The 22,211-nt window shown below is 34.7% G+C and overlaps 1 protein-coding gene across 3 annotated transcripts; it reads left to right on the forward strand.

Moving 5' to 3' along the window:
- Window positions 1–8,010: 8,010 nt before the first annotated feature.
- On the forward strand, window positions 8,011–14,258 carry LOC109339031 (zinc finger protein CONSTANS-LIKE 10-like). Of its 3 annotated transcripts, XM_019576399.1 has the most exons (6): window positions 8,011–8,241; window positions 8,963–9,721; window positions 10,194–10,418; window positions 12,861–13,165; window positions 13,902–14,033; window positions 14,167–14,258. In XM_019576399.1, the coding sequence occupies exons 2-5, from the start codon at window positions 9,149–9,151 to the stop codon at window positions 14,029–14,031; spliced, it is 1,233 nt and encodes a 410-aa protein (XP_019431944.1). In that variant the 5' UTR covers window positions 8,011–8,241; window positions 8,963–9,148; the 3' UTR covers window positions 14,032–14,033; window positions 14,167–14,258. The 3 variants fall into 3 exon arrangements, with proteins under 3 accessions (XP_019431944.1, XP_019431942.1, XP_019431943.1); XM_019576397.1 differs by lacking the exon at window positions 14,167–14,258 and having other exon boundaries at window positions 13,902–14,110; XM_019576398.1 differs by lacking the exon at window positions 14,167–14,258 and having other exon boundaries at window positions 8,989–9,721; window positions 13,902–14,110.
- The last annotated feature ends 7,953 nt before the right edge of the window (window positions 14,259–22,211 follow it).

Consider the following 22,211-nt stretch of genomic DNA (forward strand, 5'->3'; position numbering starts at 1 on the left):
CTTTTGTGGATGAATAGTGTGGTCGGACTAGAGGCTCGGGTATGATATCTTGAGTATATGAGCAAGAACTCTTCTAGAATCTGGGCGAAGGTTGACTTGGACCCGCAGGTGGAGGTACCTGAAAAGGTTCTCCGACGATTAAGTTAGTAAGTCTGGAGAGATAATTCTCGGGAGCAATAAATGAGATATGGGAAGTAAGTAGCGAGTAATAATGACGAGTGATGAATTCTAAGTGATACTTCCTATTGGGGGAGACACCTATTTATAGTGGTTGAGTTAGATGACGTGGCCTTGGAGGATACTATTGACATGACCGACCATCCTAGCTTGTCGGGAGCTTCTTTTACCATGTCAAGCGACTTTGGTTGGGCCGTACTCTGTGCTTAATTGACTTGTAGCATGTCATATGTCTGATAGTCGTATTGTAGTCTGTCCTTGTTGTATTGGCAGGGGATAGGTGGGATTGCAGGTGGCCTGACAATATACTGTTGGCGGCATGTCAGACAGGAAGTGATCTTGACCCCAACTTGGGAGTTCTGGTCTAAAGGGGGATGACTCCGGCCAAGCTCTTTAATTGGTTATGTCGATTTTTGCTCGGCTAGAGAGGAGGCCATCTCGGGTAGCCAAGACGTCCGGATGAACGGGATGGAACACTTACCCTTTGACCATTCTCCTTCTCTTTCTCCCATAACTCCCAAAGATAACCTTAGTAGTTGGGATAAAACTTACTCAATTCCAAGGTTGGATTGTCGGGCCTATCTTGTTCAAATTTATATGGATCAAGCCTTTTTGACTAGTCTATACTACTTTCCCCTAATCCTATTGTTGATCGGACATGGATTGCTAAGGCAAAGGAAGGTGAGGCCTTTTTCATTCTTGTCATGATTAGGGCTTGAAGATTTGGAGGAGGACCTGTTGCTAGAAAAACAATCATACGTGACCTTCACATCACAAGTAATAGATTGCCTAACACTACCACCACATAGAATCTCTATATAAGGATGACAATGAGTATCCGGATTCAAAGATCCATGTCGATAATACTCGTAACATATTAGATTTATGTCCATGTTTTAAGATCTGTGGGTAGTTAGGACCGAAGATACCGAAACCTACTCTCGTGTGGGTCCTAGTCTAGGTATTAAGGTAGCGAGACCCACGATACCCAGACTCGCAATTCTTAATCTATATATGTGTAACATGGAATGGTCAAGCATTTTATTATAGCATTCAAACGACAGGCTCAATCAAACATAGGAGATGCATATAACCAATCATGATCAAGTACCATTAAACATATATTCATACTATATTTGACATAGATAAGCATATTATGTACGCAATTTTAAACCAGAATGGTAACGATTTAAGTTCAAATGGCATGCATATCAAGTCATAATAGTTCATCAAAAATAGATAGTTAGAGTTACAACCTAAAACGCAAAGAGAAAATATGTCTCAAAAGTACAAAGCAGCAAAAATCCTGAAAATTAGCCATATAGAAGAACTAAACCTAAGGCAACCTAGGGTCTAAAGTCTTCTAATCTAGGGATGCGGAGGAAGGTCTCTTTCATCAGGAACTGTCAGACTAATATCACCCTGGATGAGGAATCTCAAGTTTTCAAATTCCGAACAAAACCTCTCATTCTGTGCCTCAGTAGTATTCTGAACAAAACTCCTCATAGCCTGATAGTGGTTATCAATTTAGGCGACCTGGAGTTCCTCAAATTGCTCCAAGTCTGTATGGTAGGAGTCCTTCAGACACTGAAAATGTAGATCCATTCTATTATTCAGCCTTTGCTCCATGACATCTAACTGAGCTAATGCAAAGAATGGTTCATGCGGCGCGTTTCCAGTCGGCTCCCCCTGAGTTCCTGCATTAAGCTGATCTATTCCAGCCTGATCCTCATCACTAGATAGATCCAAATCCATGGTAGTGTAATCCTCTTGATATTTCCAAGTACTTCCATACTTGTAGATACCCATCTTGTGGATTAAGCTTTCACCAACAAGGTGATCTTTATCAGAAGTCTCTGTGATGATGGTGTTAGACACATCAATATGCAGATAGTCAATGATTCTCAAAATGAATATACTATAAGGCATCAACTTGGATTGCAAGGTAGAGACATTATACATGACCTTCAGGATCTCCTCAAGCCAATTAATCATAACATTTCCCTTAATAGCATTCATGAACTTCAAATCATTCGCAGTAGGTTGTGCATGATTTGTGTTCCTCTGAACTAAAATGTAAGCTATCAGATAGTGAAACAATCAATTCTCTACAGATAATGAACCATCTTTTGTTAGTTCTCCTTGGATATATAGATGGGGACCTCTCAAACAAGACTTGTAAACCTCAACAACATCAAAATTCTTAAGTCATTCACAATCATAAACCACCCACATTCGTAAAGATATCACTATCCATATCAAATAAGTTTCCAGAAACCATGGACCAATACTTGCCATTATTATATCTAAAGTTGGCATAAAATTCTCTAATCAAAACAGGGTACAAATTTCCCTTTAATTCCAGAAAAATGATAGCTCCCTATACATGGTCACACAAGAAATGATGTCTAATTTCTATATACTTTGTTCTCGAATGCAAAACTGGATTCTTGGATAGGTTTATGACACTTGTATTATCATATTTTTTAGGGATCTTTTCTAGATTAAGTCCAAAGTCCTTAAGTTGCTGCTTCATCATAGGATTTGAGTGCAACACACACTGGCGGCAATGTATTCCGCTTCGGCGGTGGACAAAGCAACACAAGCTTGCATTTTACTATGCTATGCAACTAAGGAACTTCCTAGTAAGTGACAAGTCTCACTAGTTCTCTTCCGATCCAACTTGCATCTAGCAAAATCGAGATAGGAATACCCTACCAAGAATAATGAGGCATCCCAAGGATACCATAATCCCATATTAGTTGTTCATTTTAAATATCTCATGATGCGTTTAACAGCAGTATAATGTGAATCTTTAGGTAATGCTTGAAATCTAGCATACATACAAACACTAAACATAATATCGGTACGCTCGCAGTTAAATATATTAATGAGCCGATAATCCCTCGATACTTGGTTACCTCGATAACTTTTCCTTTTTCATATTTGTCTAGATAGCGTGTGGACACCATAGGTGTTGAAGCCTCTTTACACTTTTCCATGACGAACATCTTCAGTAACTCCTTGCCGTCTTTGTCTAGATAGCAAGCGGACGCCATAGGTGTTGAAGCTTCTTTACATTTTTCCATGTCGAACTTTTTCAGTAACTCTTTGTAGTATTTCGATTAATGAATGAAGATGTCACTTTCCATTTGTTTGATTTGTAGCCCAAGGAAAAAGGTCAGCTCACCCATCACCGACATCTTAAATTCTCTCAGCATCATCTCAAAAAATTCTTTACAAAGAATATCATTAGTAGATCCGAAAATTATATCATCAACATATATTTGAACTAATAATACATGATCATGTAATCTATGGGTAAAGAGGGTGTACCATACCCCTCACGAACCTTTTTTCCAAAAGGAAAGAGCTCAATCTATCATACCAAGCTCTAGGGGTCTGTTTCAGACCATATAGAGCCTTCTTGAGCTTATATACATGGTTCAGATATTTAAAATTTTCAAAACCGGGATGTTGATCAACATATACCTCCTCTTGAATGTAGCCATTCAGAAAGGCGCTCTTGACACCCATTTGAAAGAGCTTAAAGTTCATAATCATTGCAAATGATAGAAGCATCCTAATGGCCACTAATCTGGCTACGGGAGCGTAGGTCTCATCATAATCAATGCCTTCCTCCTGGTTGTAGCCTTTGGCCACTAAGCGTGCTTTATTTCTTATGGTCAAGCCAAATTATCTAATTTGTTACGAAAGACTCATCTACTACCAATTACTGGATGTTCTTTAGGTTTAGAGACCAAGTCCCATACATTATTATGCTCGAACTGGTTTAGCTCTTCTTGCATAGCTATACCCTAGTGCACATCCTCAATTTCCTCATCGATTGTCTTTGGCTCGATTTGAGATACAAAAGCAATGAAGTTACAAAAATTAGGTAAAGAACAACGGGTTACCACCCTCGTAGTGATATCACCTATAACTTTGTCGATTGGATGATCCTTCTTGGTCTTCCATGCGATCGGCAGGTCCTGATGCTCATCTTGAACAATTTGCTATACTTCTTCTTTGTCCTGGTCCATGTCCTTAGAGTATGCTTCTTATAAAGTACATGCAACATCATCAGAAAATACCTTTCTTTTCTCTTTTGGAGAAGATTCGTCAAAATGAACATGTACAGACTCTTCTACTTGCATTGAATATTTATTAAACACTCAATAAGCTTTACTATGCAATGAATATCCTAAAAATATACCCTCATCAACTTTTGAGTCAAATTTCCCTAAAGCTCTCTTTCCATTATTTAAGATAAAGCATTTACAACCAAAAGCATGAAAATGAGCAATATTAGGTTTTCGACCTTTTAAAAGTTCATAAGGAGTTTTTGAAAAAGTAGGCCTCAAGAGTATACGATTTATCATATAGCAAGTTGTATGCACTGCATCAGCCCAAAAATACTTAGGAACCCTGCTTTCGTTCAACATGGTTCTAGAAAGCTCATCTAAGACTCAATTCTTCCTCTCAACAACTCCATTTTGTTGAGGGGTACGAGGAGCCGATAATTTATGCATAATACTATATTTATCACGAAATTTATCAAAGTGATGATTTTCAAATTCTCCATCTTGAATGCATCCGCTCTTGCACAATAGAAATAGTGTCCATGCGAATCTAGAGAAATCATCAACAGTTACTAAAGCATAAAAACTACCACCAAAGCCCATAACCTGTGATGGTCCAAAAAAGTCCATGTGGAGAAGCTCCAAGGGTCTTGTTGTGTATATCATGTTCTTTTTACCAAAAGTGTTTTTAACTTGTTTACATTTTTGACAAGTATCACAAGTTTCCTGAGTTTTAAAATCAAGTTTTGGTAGCCCGTCAACCAAATTATTTTTAGACAATTTATCTAGATGCTTTACATAAATATGAGCGAAGCGCCTATGCCAAAGCCAGATGTCATCCTCTTTAGATATAAAACATTTTGAAAATAGAGTAGTGACATCCTCCAGGTTAACCATATAGATGTTATTAATACGATATCCGACAAACTTAACTTTATTAGATATATTGTCATGAATTATACAACATTCAAAATCAAAAGATACACGATTACCTTTGTCGCAGAGTTGACTGATACTCAAGAGATTGTGTTCGAGACTTTCAACATATAGCACATTCTCGATCATTGCCTGATTTGAGTTGCCAATTGTTCTGGTGCCAAGTATCTTTCCTTTGTTGTTATCTCCATACGTGACAAACCCTTTTTCTTTCAATTATAGATCTAGGAATTTTGATCTATCACCGTCATATGTCTCAAGCATCCACTATCAAGATACCAATGTTGTCCATATGCTCGTAGACATACCTGCAAAATAGATCACTTACCTTTTTCAGGTGTCCAATTTATATTGGTTCCTTTTCTGTTAGTAACCGGGGAGTCATCTCCCTTTTCATCCAAACATATACACCACTAGGTATACCATATTTCCTGATGTAACAAGAGTAGGAAGTGTGGCCATGTGTGCCACAATAAAAGCATGTGGGGACCTTCTTATTATAAAATTTCTTATTAGGCCCAGTAATAGGTCTCCTATATGGTCTTCGCCTACGTATAGGGGAAATATATCTTAGTCCAGTATGGTCACCAACATTTCTAGTTTGGTTAAGCATAGTGTCTAATTGATTTTGACTCTCCATGAGTTTTGCGAGTTTTTCATTAAGTCTCAAATTCTCATTTTTCAAAGTCTTGCAAGACTCACAGACATTTAATTGACATAAATTATCTTTTGANNNNAGCTTCAAGTTTTCATTTTTCAAAGTCTCCCAAGAATCACAGACAGTTAATTGACATAAATTATTATTAGAGAAATTGCATGTATTAATGAATATATTAGATCTAATGTTTCTTTCTCTAGTTTTAGCTCATCTAATTCTTTCTATAATGAAACTATTTTATGTTCATTTAGAATGATTACTCGTTTTCTATCAGAACTAATCCTAGCTAATTTCTTTAATTCATCATGCAATTCGACATAAGCATTATATAAATCCTCATAAGGAGGTGAATCATCAGATGACGAAGATGATGTGCCAGAATATACCTCGTTGTTTACCTCCTTTGAATTTGAGCGACACGCATCATTTGTTCTAGTCATTGAGCATAGCTTGCCTGTCTCCTCTTCATCTGAGGTGCTTGATGTCGTATCCTCCTCTAGTATGTCCCATTCAATGTAGGCTTATTTTGACTTGAAGTCCTGAGGAGTGCTCTTCTCTAAATCAACTTTCTTGAGGCAAGTAGGACATTGAAACCTCATGTGTCCTAGCTTATCACACTCGTAGCAAGTGAAGCGCTCTTTGTTACCCTTTCCTTTTCTAGTTGACTCACGTGCTTCTTTCTTATGGAAACGTTTGAAGCCTCCTTTCTTTAGGATTTTCCCGAATTTTCGTACGAGAAGGCTCAATGTTTCATCATCCATATCTGAATCAGACTCATCATCTTCTTTCTCTTCTGTAGATTGAGACGTTGTTGCTTTAAGAGATATACTTTTCTTTTTGCGGTCTGATTCCTCGTGCATCGTCAAGTGTCCAAGCTCCATCTGGTGCTCTTGAAGCTTTCCAAATAATGTCACCAAAGGCATGGAGTCAAGATCCTTGGATTCCATGATAGCTGTAACTTTAGGTTGCCATCTCTTGTCAAGACAACGTAAAACTTTATTTGTAAGTTTTCCTTTGGTAACAGATTTATCTAGAGCAATTAAATGGTTTACTATATGAGTGAACCGTTTTTGCATGTCAATGATAGATTCACTCGGTAACATACGAAACAACTCATACTCATGTGTCCGGGCATTCAACCTGGCACACTTGACTTCGCTAGTGCCTTCGTGAGTCACTTGTAAAGTGTCTCACTTTTCCTTGGCATTTTGACACTGCGAAACCCGAAACAATTCATCATATGATAGGACCGATGTGATGATATTTTTAGCACGAAGGTTGTATTGAACCTTTTTACATTTATCATCGGTCCATAGACTTTTCGGTTTTTCCTTCGGTTCATTGTCCACTAAATGTTGTGGAACGAAAGGCCCATTGACTACTGATTCCAAAATATCTGAGTCAATGACTTTTATGAATATTTTCATGCGGACTTTCCAGTAGGCATATCCTTCACCACTGAATACGGGAGGGCGGTTAATGGGTGCGCCATCACCGCCAAAGGGGTTGGTGGAACCCATTTGTTTTCCCTTAAGGATCACGCGTATGCGGTTGAGCTAACACGTCATACTAGCTCTGATACCATTTGTTAGGTATCAATGGATAGAATACACCTAGAAGGGGTTGAATATGTGTTGCACCAAAGCCATATTCTGGAAAACGCCCAGTTAATCGATTAAAACATTGACTTAATCGATTAAATTGCACAAAACAATAAATTGCTGAATGACTTGTTTGCAACATTGTTCTTATTAGCTATGAGTAACTTAACAATATATTTATACATGAACTAATTTTATTAAATAATAAAACTGAAGAGAAAATTAGAAAAATAATAATTTATAATATCTAATTTATAATACTCATTATATGCACTTTTCCATGATAACACTAACAAACAAGGACAGAAAGTCCATGAAATATAGCATAGCAGTAGCAAGTTGCAACTTTTGTTTCTCGTGGGAGGGGACCCATAAAGGGAAGCCCCCACCTTTTTCTATCACTATGAAAAGTACTTGGTCCCACATGCATTATATTTTTTTACACTTTTTGATTGCACTTTTTATCAGTTTTGGCTTATGTCACATATCTAAAGCCACAAATATCATACCATAAATATCACAATGCATTATTCTTCATAACAAACACAAATATCTCCTCATATCTCATCTAAATCTATCTATCTATCCATTCATCTTGCAAATTCCTATCTATCTCTTAACACAAAAGGAAGACAGAGGAGAGAGAAACACAAAAATAGTAATAAGAGAGATAAGTCAATGTTCTCTTGAAAAGTATAACATAAAAAGCATATCATTTCTTTTTCTCCTGAAAAAGCAAAGCCCTTTTGCTTACTGATCTTGTCCTCTCTTATTTGCTTTCCTTAAGGTAATTTTTTTACCTTGTACTTTCCCTAAGTGTTCTCATCTTTTGTTTTGTTTTTTGTTTTTGTTTTTGTTTTTTTAGTGTTTCAAAGTTCATGTTTTTCTGGGCATGAAACTTTTCTCAGGTTCTTAAGAAAATGAAAAGTTGAAAATTTTAGCAGACTGATTATTATCCTGGTCTATGGTGATTCTTTTATAATTGATCTGTTTCTTTTAATGTATATCCAGTGAATGATGTTTTTTAAGGGTTCTGTGAAGTTCCAGTTAAGTTTTAATTCTATTGATTTTCTTCAATGATGATGGAAAATGCCCTTGTTTATAGATAAAATGATATGATAATTTTGCTATGCAAAATTTCATTTATATGACTTTTTACTTTCAAATCTAAGTTCCCTGTGGAAGTTGTACTAATCAATTATTATTAATTAGGTGATGCTGTCTCAATTATAATTGCCTACTATTATTTTGAAAGAATTATTTACTGTTGCATAGTTTCTTGCTGATGTGATATAGTATTTTGAGTTTGTTACTCCAGCCTTTATTTATTTTCCCTTTATTTTTTATTTTGGTTGAATTAGTCTAGATCCAATGTGATTTCTGGAAATAGAAGATCCCAGACCAATGAAAAATAAATAGCCGTTTCTTTTTCTTTTTTCCTCTATATTGCTTAGTATCTGTTCATTTTAAAATTCTAACTTGTTTCTTGGCAACTTCTGAATTTACAGTTCTCCATTTCCACTTTCAATATCAGATTGTCGGACAGCTTGCAAGTGAAACGAAAGAATTCCAGTTCCGCATCTTCAGATAAGAGGGACTTCTGTTTTGTGAGAAGATTTTGTTGTTTGGATAGAGGTTAGTAATCAGAGAACTCTGTATTTAGAGTAAGGAGCGAGAATAGAGTCGGCTTAAAGATGGGTTATACATGTGACTTTTGTGGAGACCAAAGGTCCATGGTGTACTGCCGCTCTGATGCTGCATGCTTATGTTTGTCATGCGATAGAAATGTTCACTCTGCTAATTCCCTTTCGAAGCGTCACTCGCGAACCCTTTTATGTGAGAGATGTAATTCACAACCTGCCGTGGTGAGATGTGCTGAAGAGAAAGTTTCACTTTGTCAAAACTGTGATTGGCTGGGTCATGGTTCGTCTACATCGTCTTCAACGCATAAGAGACAAACAATCAATTGCTACTCTGGCTGTCCATCATCAGAAGAACTGTCTTCTATATGGTCATTTATCTTAGATATCTCTTCTATGAGTGGGTCTTCATGTGAGCAGGAACTAGGTTTAATGAGTATTAATGAGAACAGCAACACGAGTTCTCGGGTTCCTCCTGAAAATCAGAATGTGACTGGTTCAGATCAAGTTAATAATCTACCTGGTAAGGATAAGTCTGGGGTTGGTGCTTCATCTAAGTCTGAGTCGAGCACAGAATCTCCTGTTCCAGACCATCCAGCTGGACCTTCAAATCAATGTCTGCCGAAGGTATAGCTGAATGCCTTATTATCATTGTCTTCATTATTCTCATAACCAACAGTAGATGTAATGAACATGTCGCAATAGCAGAGGGAATGAAATTGAAACCTTCCTGTTTGTCAATTTGTTTCGTGTCCGTCCCCTTCCTTTCCCCAAATCTTAATTCCTTCTGTCTAATTCTCAAATTTTGTGTTTGTTTCATTTTCTATATCACTATTATTGCAACATTGAAACCTGTTTTGTTTTTGTTGTTACTTGGTCAAAGTTTTATCTTGATTTCACTTTAATTTTAGGTTTCCCGTTTTACTGGTATCTTTAACATGAAATCAGAAAATCTGGCCTATTTCTAATTTCCATCACATGGATAGCTTAGCTAACAGGCCATAATTGAAATCAGTCACACGAGTTTAATTTTCTATATTAATACTGTCATAATTTCCTCAAATTACTTAGGTACTTTTTTTTTGCAATTAATATGCAGTTCTACCGTCCTGGTACAAAGTGCCCTTCAATATGTGAAGATAATATGTATCCTGATTTTGAAATGGGTGAAGCGGATATAAATCTTGAGAACTACGATGAACTTTTTGGCATGACTCTCACTCATTCAGAAGAGCTTTTTGAAAATGGTGGATTTGATAGCTTGTTTGGGATAAAGGACATATCTGCTGAAGATTCCGATTGTCTAGGTGCTGTTGTTGCTGAGGTGCTCAAATCTTATCACCTTTTATCTATGATAAGCTTGACTTTTCTATCATTAGAGTATCAAATGTTATGTTCCCTATTTTTCATGCAATTATGCTCATGTATATTCACTAGTGTGTATTTGATCATGTGGTGGTTATAAATATCTAAACTATTATGATAAATATTCAAAAATAGGGCCTATGCTGAGTTCTGACAGGGATTTTTAAGCAAATTGCATTCTAGCCATGCTTTTATGTGACTTTAAATCCCCGGTTACCTTTGCACTGTAATTGGATAAAGGGTTTATATCACCTTTTCTCATTTCTTCTTTTTTTTGCTTGTCCACCTGGTTTCTTCTGTGCATTTTCAAAATATGTTCTTCTCTCTTCGTCTTCCTCTCTTTCACACATACATACATACATACCACTAAGTATTGGATGCTTACACCATTAAAAACTTTTGTAAAATGTGAATTTAACCAATTCTACCATTGAATCATGTGATATATCTTGATGGTCATACTTACTGAAGTTTAAATAAACTGGACATTGATAGGTATGTAATATTATAGTTCAATTTTCTTTATGTTCTAAAATATATTATATGTTGATATGTATGAAGTATCAATTAGATTTCAATTGTATAAAATTTGGTAAACTTGACGTACTGCTTAAGAACATTTAGTATAACAGTCGATTAGATGAAATTCAATGTAGACCTGGTTGTTTGTGTTTGTATGAATCTGGCCACTTAGTGTCTTTGACTGCCTTGTCTATATTGGTTGAACTTTAAGCTCTTGGCACTGGAATATTTCTATGTGAGTGCATAGTATATGTACCTCTTTCAAAATTGAAACTTGTGGAGAGAATTTTGAATATACATATTGAAGTATTGAACTTCATTTTGTTGGCATTGGAATGTGATTCTTGGTCTTTGCTCGCTTGTAATATGAATGTATAATACATCTACGTCTTTGCACATTGAAGCTGTTAGAGAGAATTTTTACCTTTCTTGCATTTTGTCTCCTATTGAAAAGTAATAAAGCGAAGTTAATCATAGTTCCGAACAATTTCATACCAGCTGATATACAGCTTTTAAAGTTTTAAAGTAAAGTGATGGTAATATTAGAGAAAGATGAATGATTAAATGAGAAGATTTTCTCCTTCCTTGTATTTTCTTAGCCTTTGCATGTGAAATTTTCTTCTTCCTTGTATATATGCTCATGTTGCATATAAGGTTATTTTCCCATGAAGTTGACTTTGGTCTTCTGAAAGTAATACTTGAAAAGGTTAATAGGTTTTCTAAATGCTTGACTGATTTGTATGCACTCAACCTTCTCTATTGTACAAGAGTACATACACGAATCCCTTAAACTTTAGGGTAAGACAATAAGAAAAATAAATACACAATTTAACTTCATAATCATATATATAAACCTAGCTAGATATATAATTTTCTAATTATCTCAACAATCTCAACAGTAATAATGAAAGAATGACTATTATTGTGGTAATATGCAGTATTTAACTTTTAGTGTGGTCTTTAAGACATTTCTTGTCCTATATAGGCAAGTGGGTAGTATGACCTTATGTAGCATCTTGTTGCATACTTGGCAGCAGGGTAGTGTGGGAAGCATGTGAGGGATTTGGCTATAAGAGAGGGAAAGAAGTGGGTATAAGTTTGTGGGAGATTACAGAGCTTCTCGAATGGCGTCCGTATCTTGTTTTGACATCATTTCTGCATTTTCAATTATAAATCCATCTCGGTTAATGATATCACACTGATATTCCTCTCAAATAATACATCATTTTCATTTAATCTGACCCAGTTTCTCTATCAAATAGCTAATTGTTTAGCTTGTAAGGTGGGATTAGCTTGGTGGCTTCATTCTTACAAATTTCTGAGAATTTCTTTCTCACGATGTTATAACTTCATACCTCTTTTGGAACATGATCAAACTGATAGTTAGACAATCGTGATCCTCCACTAATAGCTTAAGCTTTTAGGAGAGTTGGTTCTTGACATGGTATCAACCCCTTTATAACCAAATGGTGAAGGGTATCCTTGCTGCCCCTATTCTTTTAAGTCTGGATACTTGAAGCCTAAAGCATTCCTGGGTGAGGGGTGTTAGTTATAAAAATCATTTATCGGTTTACACGTAATAGCTTAAGATTTTATGAGTGCTGCTTGACACAAACAATCCAAGTGCTGTTGTTAAGTAGTGATGATCTGGAATTTGCAAAATGTTAAGGAAGTACCACAAAATATCAGTGTATTTACGTATCTTAGATCTGTTATATCCGTATGAGGTACTTGTATTTTGTTTAGCTAAATATGTTTCATGCATTAAACTGTGAACAATAAGACAAGCTGGACATAGCATTTTAGTTTCCTTTTTGATGGCTTAATTGTTTGATATTTCTTTCACACAATGCTTATTTTGTTATAATTTTTTGTCTAGTCATCGGTTGAACTCGTCAATGCAATGCAACCGGCATGCAGCAATGCAGAATCTGCAGATTCCATATTGAGTACAAAAACTGAACCAATTATTTGTTTTACGGCAAGGCAAGCCCCATCAAACATATCCTTTTCTGGAATTGCGGGAGAGAGTAATGCTGGAGACTATCAAGATTGTGGAGCTTCTTCAATGCGTCTCATGGGAGAGCCTCCTTGGCATTCTCCTTTCCCTGAGAATTCCTTACATTCTGCTTCTAACCGCAGTAATGCTGTCATGCGTTATAAGGAAAAGAAGAAGATACGCAAGTAAGTAAAGTGAAATAATTTTATTAAGAATAAATTCCTCTATCCTCACTTTTTTGTACTACAAAGATGTAGCCTCCATTTTGAAAACCTGTACGGTACTCTCGGAGAAACTGCTAAAACTTACTATAAAACATGGCTACTAAATCTGTCAACGTAATAGTTAATTCATGGTGTTTGATAATCAAGTGTCATTCCTACCATTGCTCAGACTTGTATGTTGAGAAAAGGGGAACAGTGCTTTGAAAATTCAGGTTGGTGTGCAACCATGTGAATTTTATATTTGGCTACACAATGTTTATCCTCATTTCTCAACACGCAGCACTAGGTGAGAGCCTCGTGCACTGAACCGCCATTTTTCAACATGCAACGATTAACAAACGTAGGAATGAACTTTGACCACAAAATGTCTTATGAGCTTTACAGGTTAGTCGAAAAATCTGCTACGATTGACTGTAGCAGTTTTTAATAGAATGTAAATATTTTCATAATAGAGGGGAGACATGTGCAGTTAAATGCAAAATACCAGGGAGAAAAGAGTAATTTACTATACTATTTATGTAGCCAAGAGTGTTGGTGAAATAGTAGCAAAATATTTGAGCTAAAAGTAACGATGGCCAAAGTCTTCGTTCTGGCCTCAACTTGTGGTTGCAATCTTTGCTACTACATCACTCTCCCAATTACTGGATTTGTTTTATTTCTAGAGTTGACTAAAATAAACTGTTATATCTTATTTTAGGTTTGACAAAAGAGTGAGGTATGCATCTCGCAAAGAACGTGCTGACGTCAGAAGGCGCGTGAAAGGCCGGTTCGTTAAAGTTGGCGATGCCTACGATTATGACCCTCTGGGTCCAACCAGAAGCTACTGAATGTACAACTTCTAACCACATTTTTAGGAAAGGAAAAAAACAGTTGTGTAGTTGCAAAAGAAAAATTGATAAATTTTGATCCATTCTTTCTCCGTGCGCCGTGGCAATCTGTCTGATTTTATGATTTTATCACAGGTACTAGATTTTCATCAAGTAAAAGAGTGTAAAAAGAAGGCCTTGTTCAACTGTGTAAGTTCAGAAGTTGAGTCTGTGTTCTTCACTGTGAAAATATCCAACTTGTGATTTCAGCTGACAAGATTATCATGAAGTGCCCCTTTCAGGAAATGTGTTTAGATTACTTTTCTGTTTAACATTGCAAATTTTGCTCCATGTTTGTCATGTTATGTAAACTCCTATTTAGTCACATGTAGAAGTGTCATTTGCCATAGATGGCATGATAAGTGCCTTAATTTGACAGTTGTAGATAAACTACATGGTTTGTAAATTGTAATATTTGGGCCTCTTATCTTTGGTAACATATTGTAAATTCAACCGTGTATGAATAGAGTATGATGCTATGTAGTCTACATTTGAGATGTATCAATACAAATGTTTCTTGCGAAATGGTATGTTTTTTTGGGTCCGGTGGATTTCCTTCCATAGTGTATCTAAAATATCTCATACCTACCTTAATTTGATAGAATATCTTAAATATTTTTTTTTAATTATGTGTCTTCCAACTAGTTACTTATATTATACTAAGTTTTAATAAGTCTTATCTCATCCATGGGATTTTACTTTATATTTAGTAAGTTATTTGTTTTGTCTATTTTTCTTTTCCTCATTTCATTTTCATATTTAATTGCTCTAATTGAAATAGTTATGAGTATAGTGCTATTAGTTTAGTACTTTAGTGCTTTCTTTTCTGTCTTATTTAATCATAGGTTATTAGGTCATAGTTTCTACACCTCTTTTCTATCTTCATTACCTATGCCATCAATGTTAATTTTCTCATGTGATCTTCTAGGCTTACCCTTTGTGATGTGACTATCAATCTTAGCTTGTTGCCTTTATTATTAGGGATGACAATGAAAAACAAATTCATGGGTATCTATTCGAACTCAACCCAATTTTAACATAGAAAACCTGTTGTGATTGGATTAGGGTAAAATATGACAATTGTGCCACTTTATTATTTCACCTTCCACCCGCTACAAGAAGGTCACTTGCCATTATTTCACCCAAAAACAACACTTCCTCATTCCTGTTCTACAAATAATAAATTTTAGAATTTAGTTTTAGGTAGTGTGAATTTTTTGGGTTCTTTGTCGGGTTTGAGTTACCCAAAACCTAACGGGTTAGGGGATGATATTGTTAATTTCAACCCGCCGAATTCAAGTTCGGATTTCAAATTTCAAGTTTAAGGTTGGGTAAGCATAAATCTAACCCCGATTCGTCTGGTTACCATTCCTATCTATTATTTATTTTCTCCCTATGCCATTGTTTTTTATTGTTGACCACTTCGAGTGGACATATCTGATAATAAACCATGGTGTTGGAATTGTCTTCTCTAGATTGCTTGTTCCCTAAGGAATCGTGATAATTTAATTATTCATGTGACACAAATATGGTTGGTAATGAACCGAACCAATTTGATATTCACTAAACTCAACTTTTTATTTAGTTCGATAAACTTGGTCATAAACCAAATAAATTGAACTTATATAAAAATTGAGTATATTATATAAACAACTAGAACTTGAGTCGAATACATTTTATCTTATTGGGTTCATGAGTTGGTTTGTTTATATTACATACTTTGAACAACTATATTTCTCCAGCCTATTTAAAAAATAAAAATTTCAAAACAAAGAATAATAATAAAAGGTTTATAAGAGCATGCTGGTTATTTTTGAAATGTACTTATTATGCTTATAATTTTGTGACTATTATTTGTGCTTTTTGTAAAAAAAAAAACTAATTGTCCAGACTCTTTAATTGTCCAGTTTTACCAATAGTTTTTTTTTCCAATAATCAATATTAAAAAATGTTACTATTTATTTGGGAGATTACATTTCAAATTGTAACATTTTTTTATATTATCAAGAATATTTTCTCACCGGTAAGAACTAATCCCTTTAGAATCTGTGATTGTCATGCCAAAAATTGTACTATTGACATTTTGATTTATCTAAGAATTTAGTGGGGCCTTACACCACTAGACTAGTGTCTTTTTGATAAATTGTAACGTTTGAAATCACAACAAAAAGACACTCTTTTTTATTGCAGCACACATGATTTAGGGCTTACAATGTATGGAATGAACTCAACATTTCTTTGATACTCAACTTGTTACTTAGCTTGAGCTGACTCGGTTATATATATATAAATGTGTATATATGTATATACTTGTGTATATGTATTTATATATATAACATAGAGAAAATATTTGATTGTACATACTAAATAAATAATATAATCATTATTCGAGCTAACAAATTGAACCAATCAAGTCAATGAGTTAAACTAAATAATTACTGAACTCTTGACAAATCAAGTCAATTCGAGTTAATGATTTGAATCGAACAATTCAAGAACTTCAATCGAGCCAAATTGGAGCTGAAAACATAGCACGTTTCTAAATCAAGTCGAGTTTCAATTCAAACCAATGCTTATCGAACTGAACAGTTCAGCTTGTTTCAAACCCTCCTCCTCATGCTACTTGTTTAACACTTACTTTTTGCTCTCGTTGAATTCCAGAGATTAGCTTTCATGATACAGTTGTCAGTGTTACTACTTCATTGGCTACATCTACACTACACTCACTCTGGTACAACTTGTTGCCTCAAATGGCATCATCTTCTCTCTTCAACTTCAATCTGTTTCGGCCAAAACCATTTTCATTTTGTTCCCAACATGGGGCTTGATTGACCTTAACCCTATAGAGGATGATGAAACTCTATCTTTTTGTGATTCAGTACTGATTAGTATGACTCAGAAGTTATGTTTCTATTCTCTAGGCAATAAGAGTTATGATTGTTAGGAATATTTCACCTACCATATTGGAACACTTATGTGACTCGTTATGCTAATCATGTAGGAATTTGTTTTTTCTGTATTAGTTTTATTTTTCATTCTGTATAAACTATGTGTCTTGTTAATGAATAAAATTAAGTTTTCTACGTAACACATTTCCTCTTTACACTTTTGCTTACTATGTAACCAACACCCAGCTTTACCTAATTCTATTCCTTCTTCCTTATTTCTCCCACCATCCTATCTATAAGAATTCCCTACACGACAATCCTTCACATGAGAACAAAACCTTTTTCCAGATCCCTATCAAATACAACTCACCATCCTATCCCTTCTTTCTTCCTCTCTCGAGGTTGCGTATGGAATGGAGATGTTTTGTGTCAAAACATAAAAACACAAACACATTCTCACCACCTCTCTCTCCTACACTCACTCATCCTCTCTTAGTCTTCTCATCTATCTATTTCTCTCGGTATATACAGTATTCCTATGACATATCCCTTAACTTCCGTAAATAACCATTATCCATTTTCACAAATTTTCCTTTCCATCCAAACATAATTCATGATTCTCTTGGCTACTAGCACGAATATATGGTACACCATATGTTATCTATCAAATTTATAACATGTTGGGGTATATATATATTTTGGATGAATTTAGTACATACAATTTAATTTTTTAAACTTATTTATGTTTCTAATGAATAATTGAATAACTTAAACTAAATACATTTAAAAATAAATCTATAACCATTTTTAAATGAGAAAACTCCTCATATTTCTAACTAAAATGTCATTTTATATGTTAAATAAATTACCTATCTATTAAAGAAAGACTTATATTAAATTATGGTTTTCTGTCATTCCAACTCCTATTGCATCAGCAACCCCCACTTTTCAGAATACGTAAGAATCACGAATCAATTTTTACGAATTGGTTCGTGGTAGTTAGGGGTATGAGCATTACGTTACAATAATACAAGCCACCATTCTGTCTTACAGGGTTCATTACTGGTTGAGCTCATCAAAGTTTGCAGCTTTAATTTACAAAATTTCCATTGTGTCCTTTAAGGAGCAGAATATGACACACTTGAAAACGATACTCTCCATTAATGATACAAAATTTCATTATATATAAAAGGATAAAAATGTCTTATTATATTATTTTTTCTCTTGCTTTTATAGTATTTATCTCTCCATTAATCAAGAGAATCTCATCCCCTTGAAAACATGATGAAAAATGAGCAGTGGATCAACAGAGTCAAGGAGCAAGTTAACCAGAACTACACAACCACTTTCTTATTTTTCATTTGGCACAAACAAACCAAGCAAATGTGTTGTTTCTTTACAATGGAACTTAATCTCAATGGCCCAAATCGCTCAAAGAAAATGGGCACATGGTCATTGTTATTGCTGAAGTGGCAGGATAGGAACTTGTTTCTTAGAGCATTCAATCCATGAATAAAAAGAACGAGTGTGGAAACAAGCCTCTTCAAGATGTTGGGTTATGGATATTCCGAACGATTAAGGATCATTTTGCCAAACAAAAGACAATGGCCATAACGCTTCTAACAATGTTTACTGCATATTTCTTGCTCAAAGTACTATTTTCCTTGGAAGAGATTAAGATTATGGTCTAATTCTTCATTCCCTAATACCCACTTTTATCTGAATCCAAATCTCTATATCAAAAGTTTTATGTCTTTATACCAATTCAATCATGTTTTATTAAATATCTAAATGTATTAATATGAGAAACAATGAAAAATTATATAAGATGTTTTATTTATTAATAGACAAAATCTTATTAGGTTGATATAGATACATAGAAAGCTATCAAATTTGGATTTCTTTAATCTTTCATGTTTGTACGTGGTTGGCCAATTTTGCTAAGAAGTAATTGATAGCAAATAATTTCTAAACTTCTTTTAAAATTAAATCAAATATCACGACCAGTGTACTGTTTTCCTTTATGCTATCAAACGAGAAGTCAATGTATTACCTGTCCCAAAACTTTTGTTATTAGTTCCATCTTATTAAATTAAAATTATTATATTTAAATATTACTTTCTAAATCAATAAAAAAAATTAAACCAAATGGATTAATCAATTTCAAAGCCAAAAAGTGTAGCTTTGATTTCCATTTTGTACCAAGAGATGTAGGAGTAATATTAAGTATTGTGAGAGACAAAAATAAAAAATAAAATGTTTTATTTTAACAAATACAATTTTAAAGGTATAAAATATAATATGTAGTTTTAATAAATATTTTGTTTGAAGGGTCCATGTTGTTAACGAGTGTACCATTTTAATATGGGCATACGAGATGTTAATATTTTCCCCAATCCGTAATCAACTATTGAACTCAGAACTAAGGTTCAAAGACTATATTATCCTGTTTTGGCATAAAAAAGTTTTCTATATTTTAACCGTACAAAAGTATGACAACTACAAATCTTTTGAGAGATGTCAAAATTGAGTTTCACCTATGCCTAAGTTGTAGAGACGGTATTCAACCAAAAATCAAGTTGTAACACAGTCAAATACATGTAGAGAATCTTTAAATTTATACATATGAAATTAATAATCATCATTTGAGCATAAAAATTGAACCAATCAATCTAATGTGTTAAACTAAATAACTCATGAGCTCAAAGCAAATCAAATTCGAGTTGGAAAAATAACTCGTATCAAATTCGAGTTAAGACAATTTTTATTGTGTTAAACAGAGTTGAACCTAAGTTTGAATCGACTTGGCTCCTTTCTAGCCCTGCCCTAATGCATATGCTTCTTCCTCGGTTTTACAAATGCTTCTGGTGCATGGCAATGCAACTAACCATTTCTTTGGAGGTTGTGAGCTGCATTTCTCTTCTATGTGAATATGCATCTTTGTGTTGTCAGTTAAGCTCCAAGACGTGCAATATCTGGTTTACCCTAAATTTTGGTGAAAAAATTAGCTATTGATTGAACTATATATTTTTTTGGTACTACCAAATGTATCTCCTTACTTTTTTGGATAAAGAATTAATCCCTTTTAGGATTCGTGACTATCTCTCCTAACACAAGTAAGAGTGAAAAGGAATAAAAATTAAATAAAATATCTTTATAAGTGTCGTGTGCCAGTGTGTTACCACATGCAAAAAAAAGAGGAAAATACCTTTGTCAAAAATACTATTTTATCTACTACACATGCAACGTTTAAAAGGAACTGTCCCATTATGAACACCATTAAATACAATTGCACAAAACTATTAAATGAAGTTGTCTATAAGTATAAGACTTGAAAGCTTAAGAAAGAACCAATGGTCTGAACAACTAATGCTCTAAAGATTCTTACATTATTTCATTGTTTCAATTATAAGCATTCATTCATCAAGGTTAAAAAAATTGAAAGCTCTTACTTTTCATCTTTTTCACCACGACCCTAATACAATTATTGCTCTAAACTTTATTCTTGATTTTTTTAACAGGAAAGAAAACATATATTAAGAAAGCATAAATGATGCTAACACAACACATAAGAAGAACCAATTAAAAAGAAGAAATAATACAAAGCTACGGGTTCAAACACCAATTTGAAAAAACAATGAAAAACAACTATATTTGGAAAGCTGACTTAACTAACTAATGCTTGACAATATACTCTATGAGAACATAATAGAAGCTATGTAAAAGGAACTATCAACAGAAATTTGAAGCTATGTTTTTTCATCTGTTGTTGTGCATGTCAAAGATTTTGCTTCAAGTGTTAGAAAAACATTTTGCACCTCCAAGTTCATGTAATAGTTCATCAATATTAGGGATTGGGTAGCGATCCCTCACTATAATACTGTTAAGGGCATGATAGTCCATGCAGAAACACCATGTCCCATCTTTCATCTTAACCAAAAGCATGGGAAAAGAAAATGAACATGTGTTGGGGATAATGATCCCCTCTAATAGCATTTTTTTTTATCGTAGTTGTCATTTCATCATTTTGGAAATATAGGTATATGTATGGCTTAACCGAGATTGGGCTAGAGTTAGGAAGAAGTGGGATGTGATGGTCATGTGGTTTTGTGGGGGGTAGGCCTTCTAGGTTTTAGAAAATGGTATCATAATTTGTGAGTAGGTTTTGTATTTTTGGAGGGGCAGGTGAGTGTGGTTGGTGGTATTTTGGTTCGTGTCATTTAAGGCTAGGAATGTGATTGTATTAAAGGAAGCGACAACGTCTATATGAATGAGTCTAGATAGGTGGTTGTAGGTTGAGAAAGTTCGAGTAGTGGTTGGATCTCCTTGTAAAGTGATAGTGTTGTCGTCGACGTTGAACATCATAGAAGGGATTGCAAAGTCGGATGTAACGGGGCCAAGAGTGTGCAACCACTCAATTCTAAGAATAACAGATGCTCCCTTACAGAAGATAAAATGGAATGTGGAATAACTGATTTTGAAGTAGAATAGGAGTGTCCAAACATAACCCCATACATAAAATGTGAGCCTCATTTCCGACCATGACTAGAAATTTAGGGGTTGGAGATATTGGCAAGCATAGATGTTGAGTCAATCTCAGCTAAATTACATTGTGAGAACTATCAGTATCGACCAATACTGTCACTGCATGACCAGCAATAAGGCCTTGGAATCTCAATGATTTTGGAGATGGCGATCCTTCTAATGCTTGCTCGAAAAGCTGGAAGTGAATCAGTTCCTCCGAGGCAGTAGAAGTGTCTTCCTCAATGGAGGCTTGATTGTTGGGTACCAATAGGTCAGAACACACCTAGAAGGGGGGTTGAATAGGTGTAGCGGTTACTTATTCTCCTTTTCAGATATATCGCACATAATTGAAAACTGCTGTACTTAATTGATTAAGCTTTATTTTAATAAATTAACCAGTGCTTGGACTTAATCGATTATGCTTGAGGATAATCGATTATCCTGAATCTTGCACTTATTGATTTTATGGTTTCTTGCACAACAAGTTACCGATTACCAATCTTTAGACAAGTAATTGATTACTGAAGTTACAGAATGATAGTTAAACATATTCTAATAGGCAACTCAGATTAAACCAATTAACAAGAATGTAAAGAACAAAAGTAAAGGAGATAAGGGATAGAAAATTATGCACAAGGAATTTTTATCCTGGTTCGTTTGCGGTCCACTACAAACTACATCTAGGCCTCCCATTCTGTTCTTGTGAGATTTTTCGTCACTATTGAAATT

Source organism: Lupinus angustifolius, unplaced genomic scaffold (assembly GCF_001865875.1).
Source record: "Lupinus angustifolius cultivar Tanjil unplaced genomic scaffold, LupAngTanjil_v1.0 Scaffold_51_104, whole genome shotgun sequence".
Taxonomy (NCBI): domain Eukaryota; kingdom Viridiplantae; phylum Streptophyta; class Magnoliopsida; order Fabales; family Fabaceae; genus Lupinus; species Lupinus angustifolius.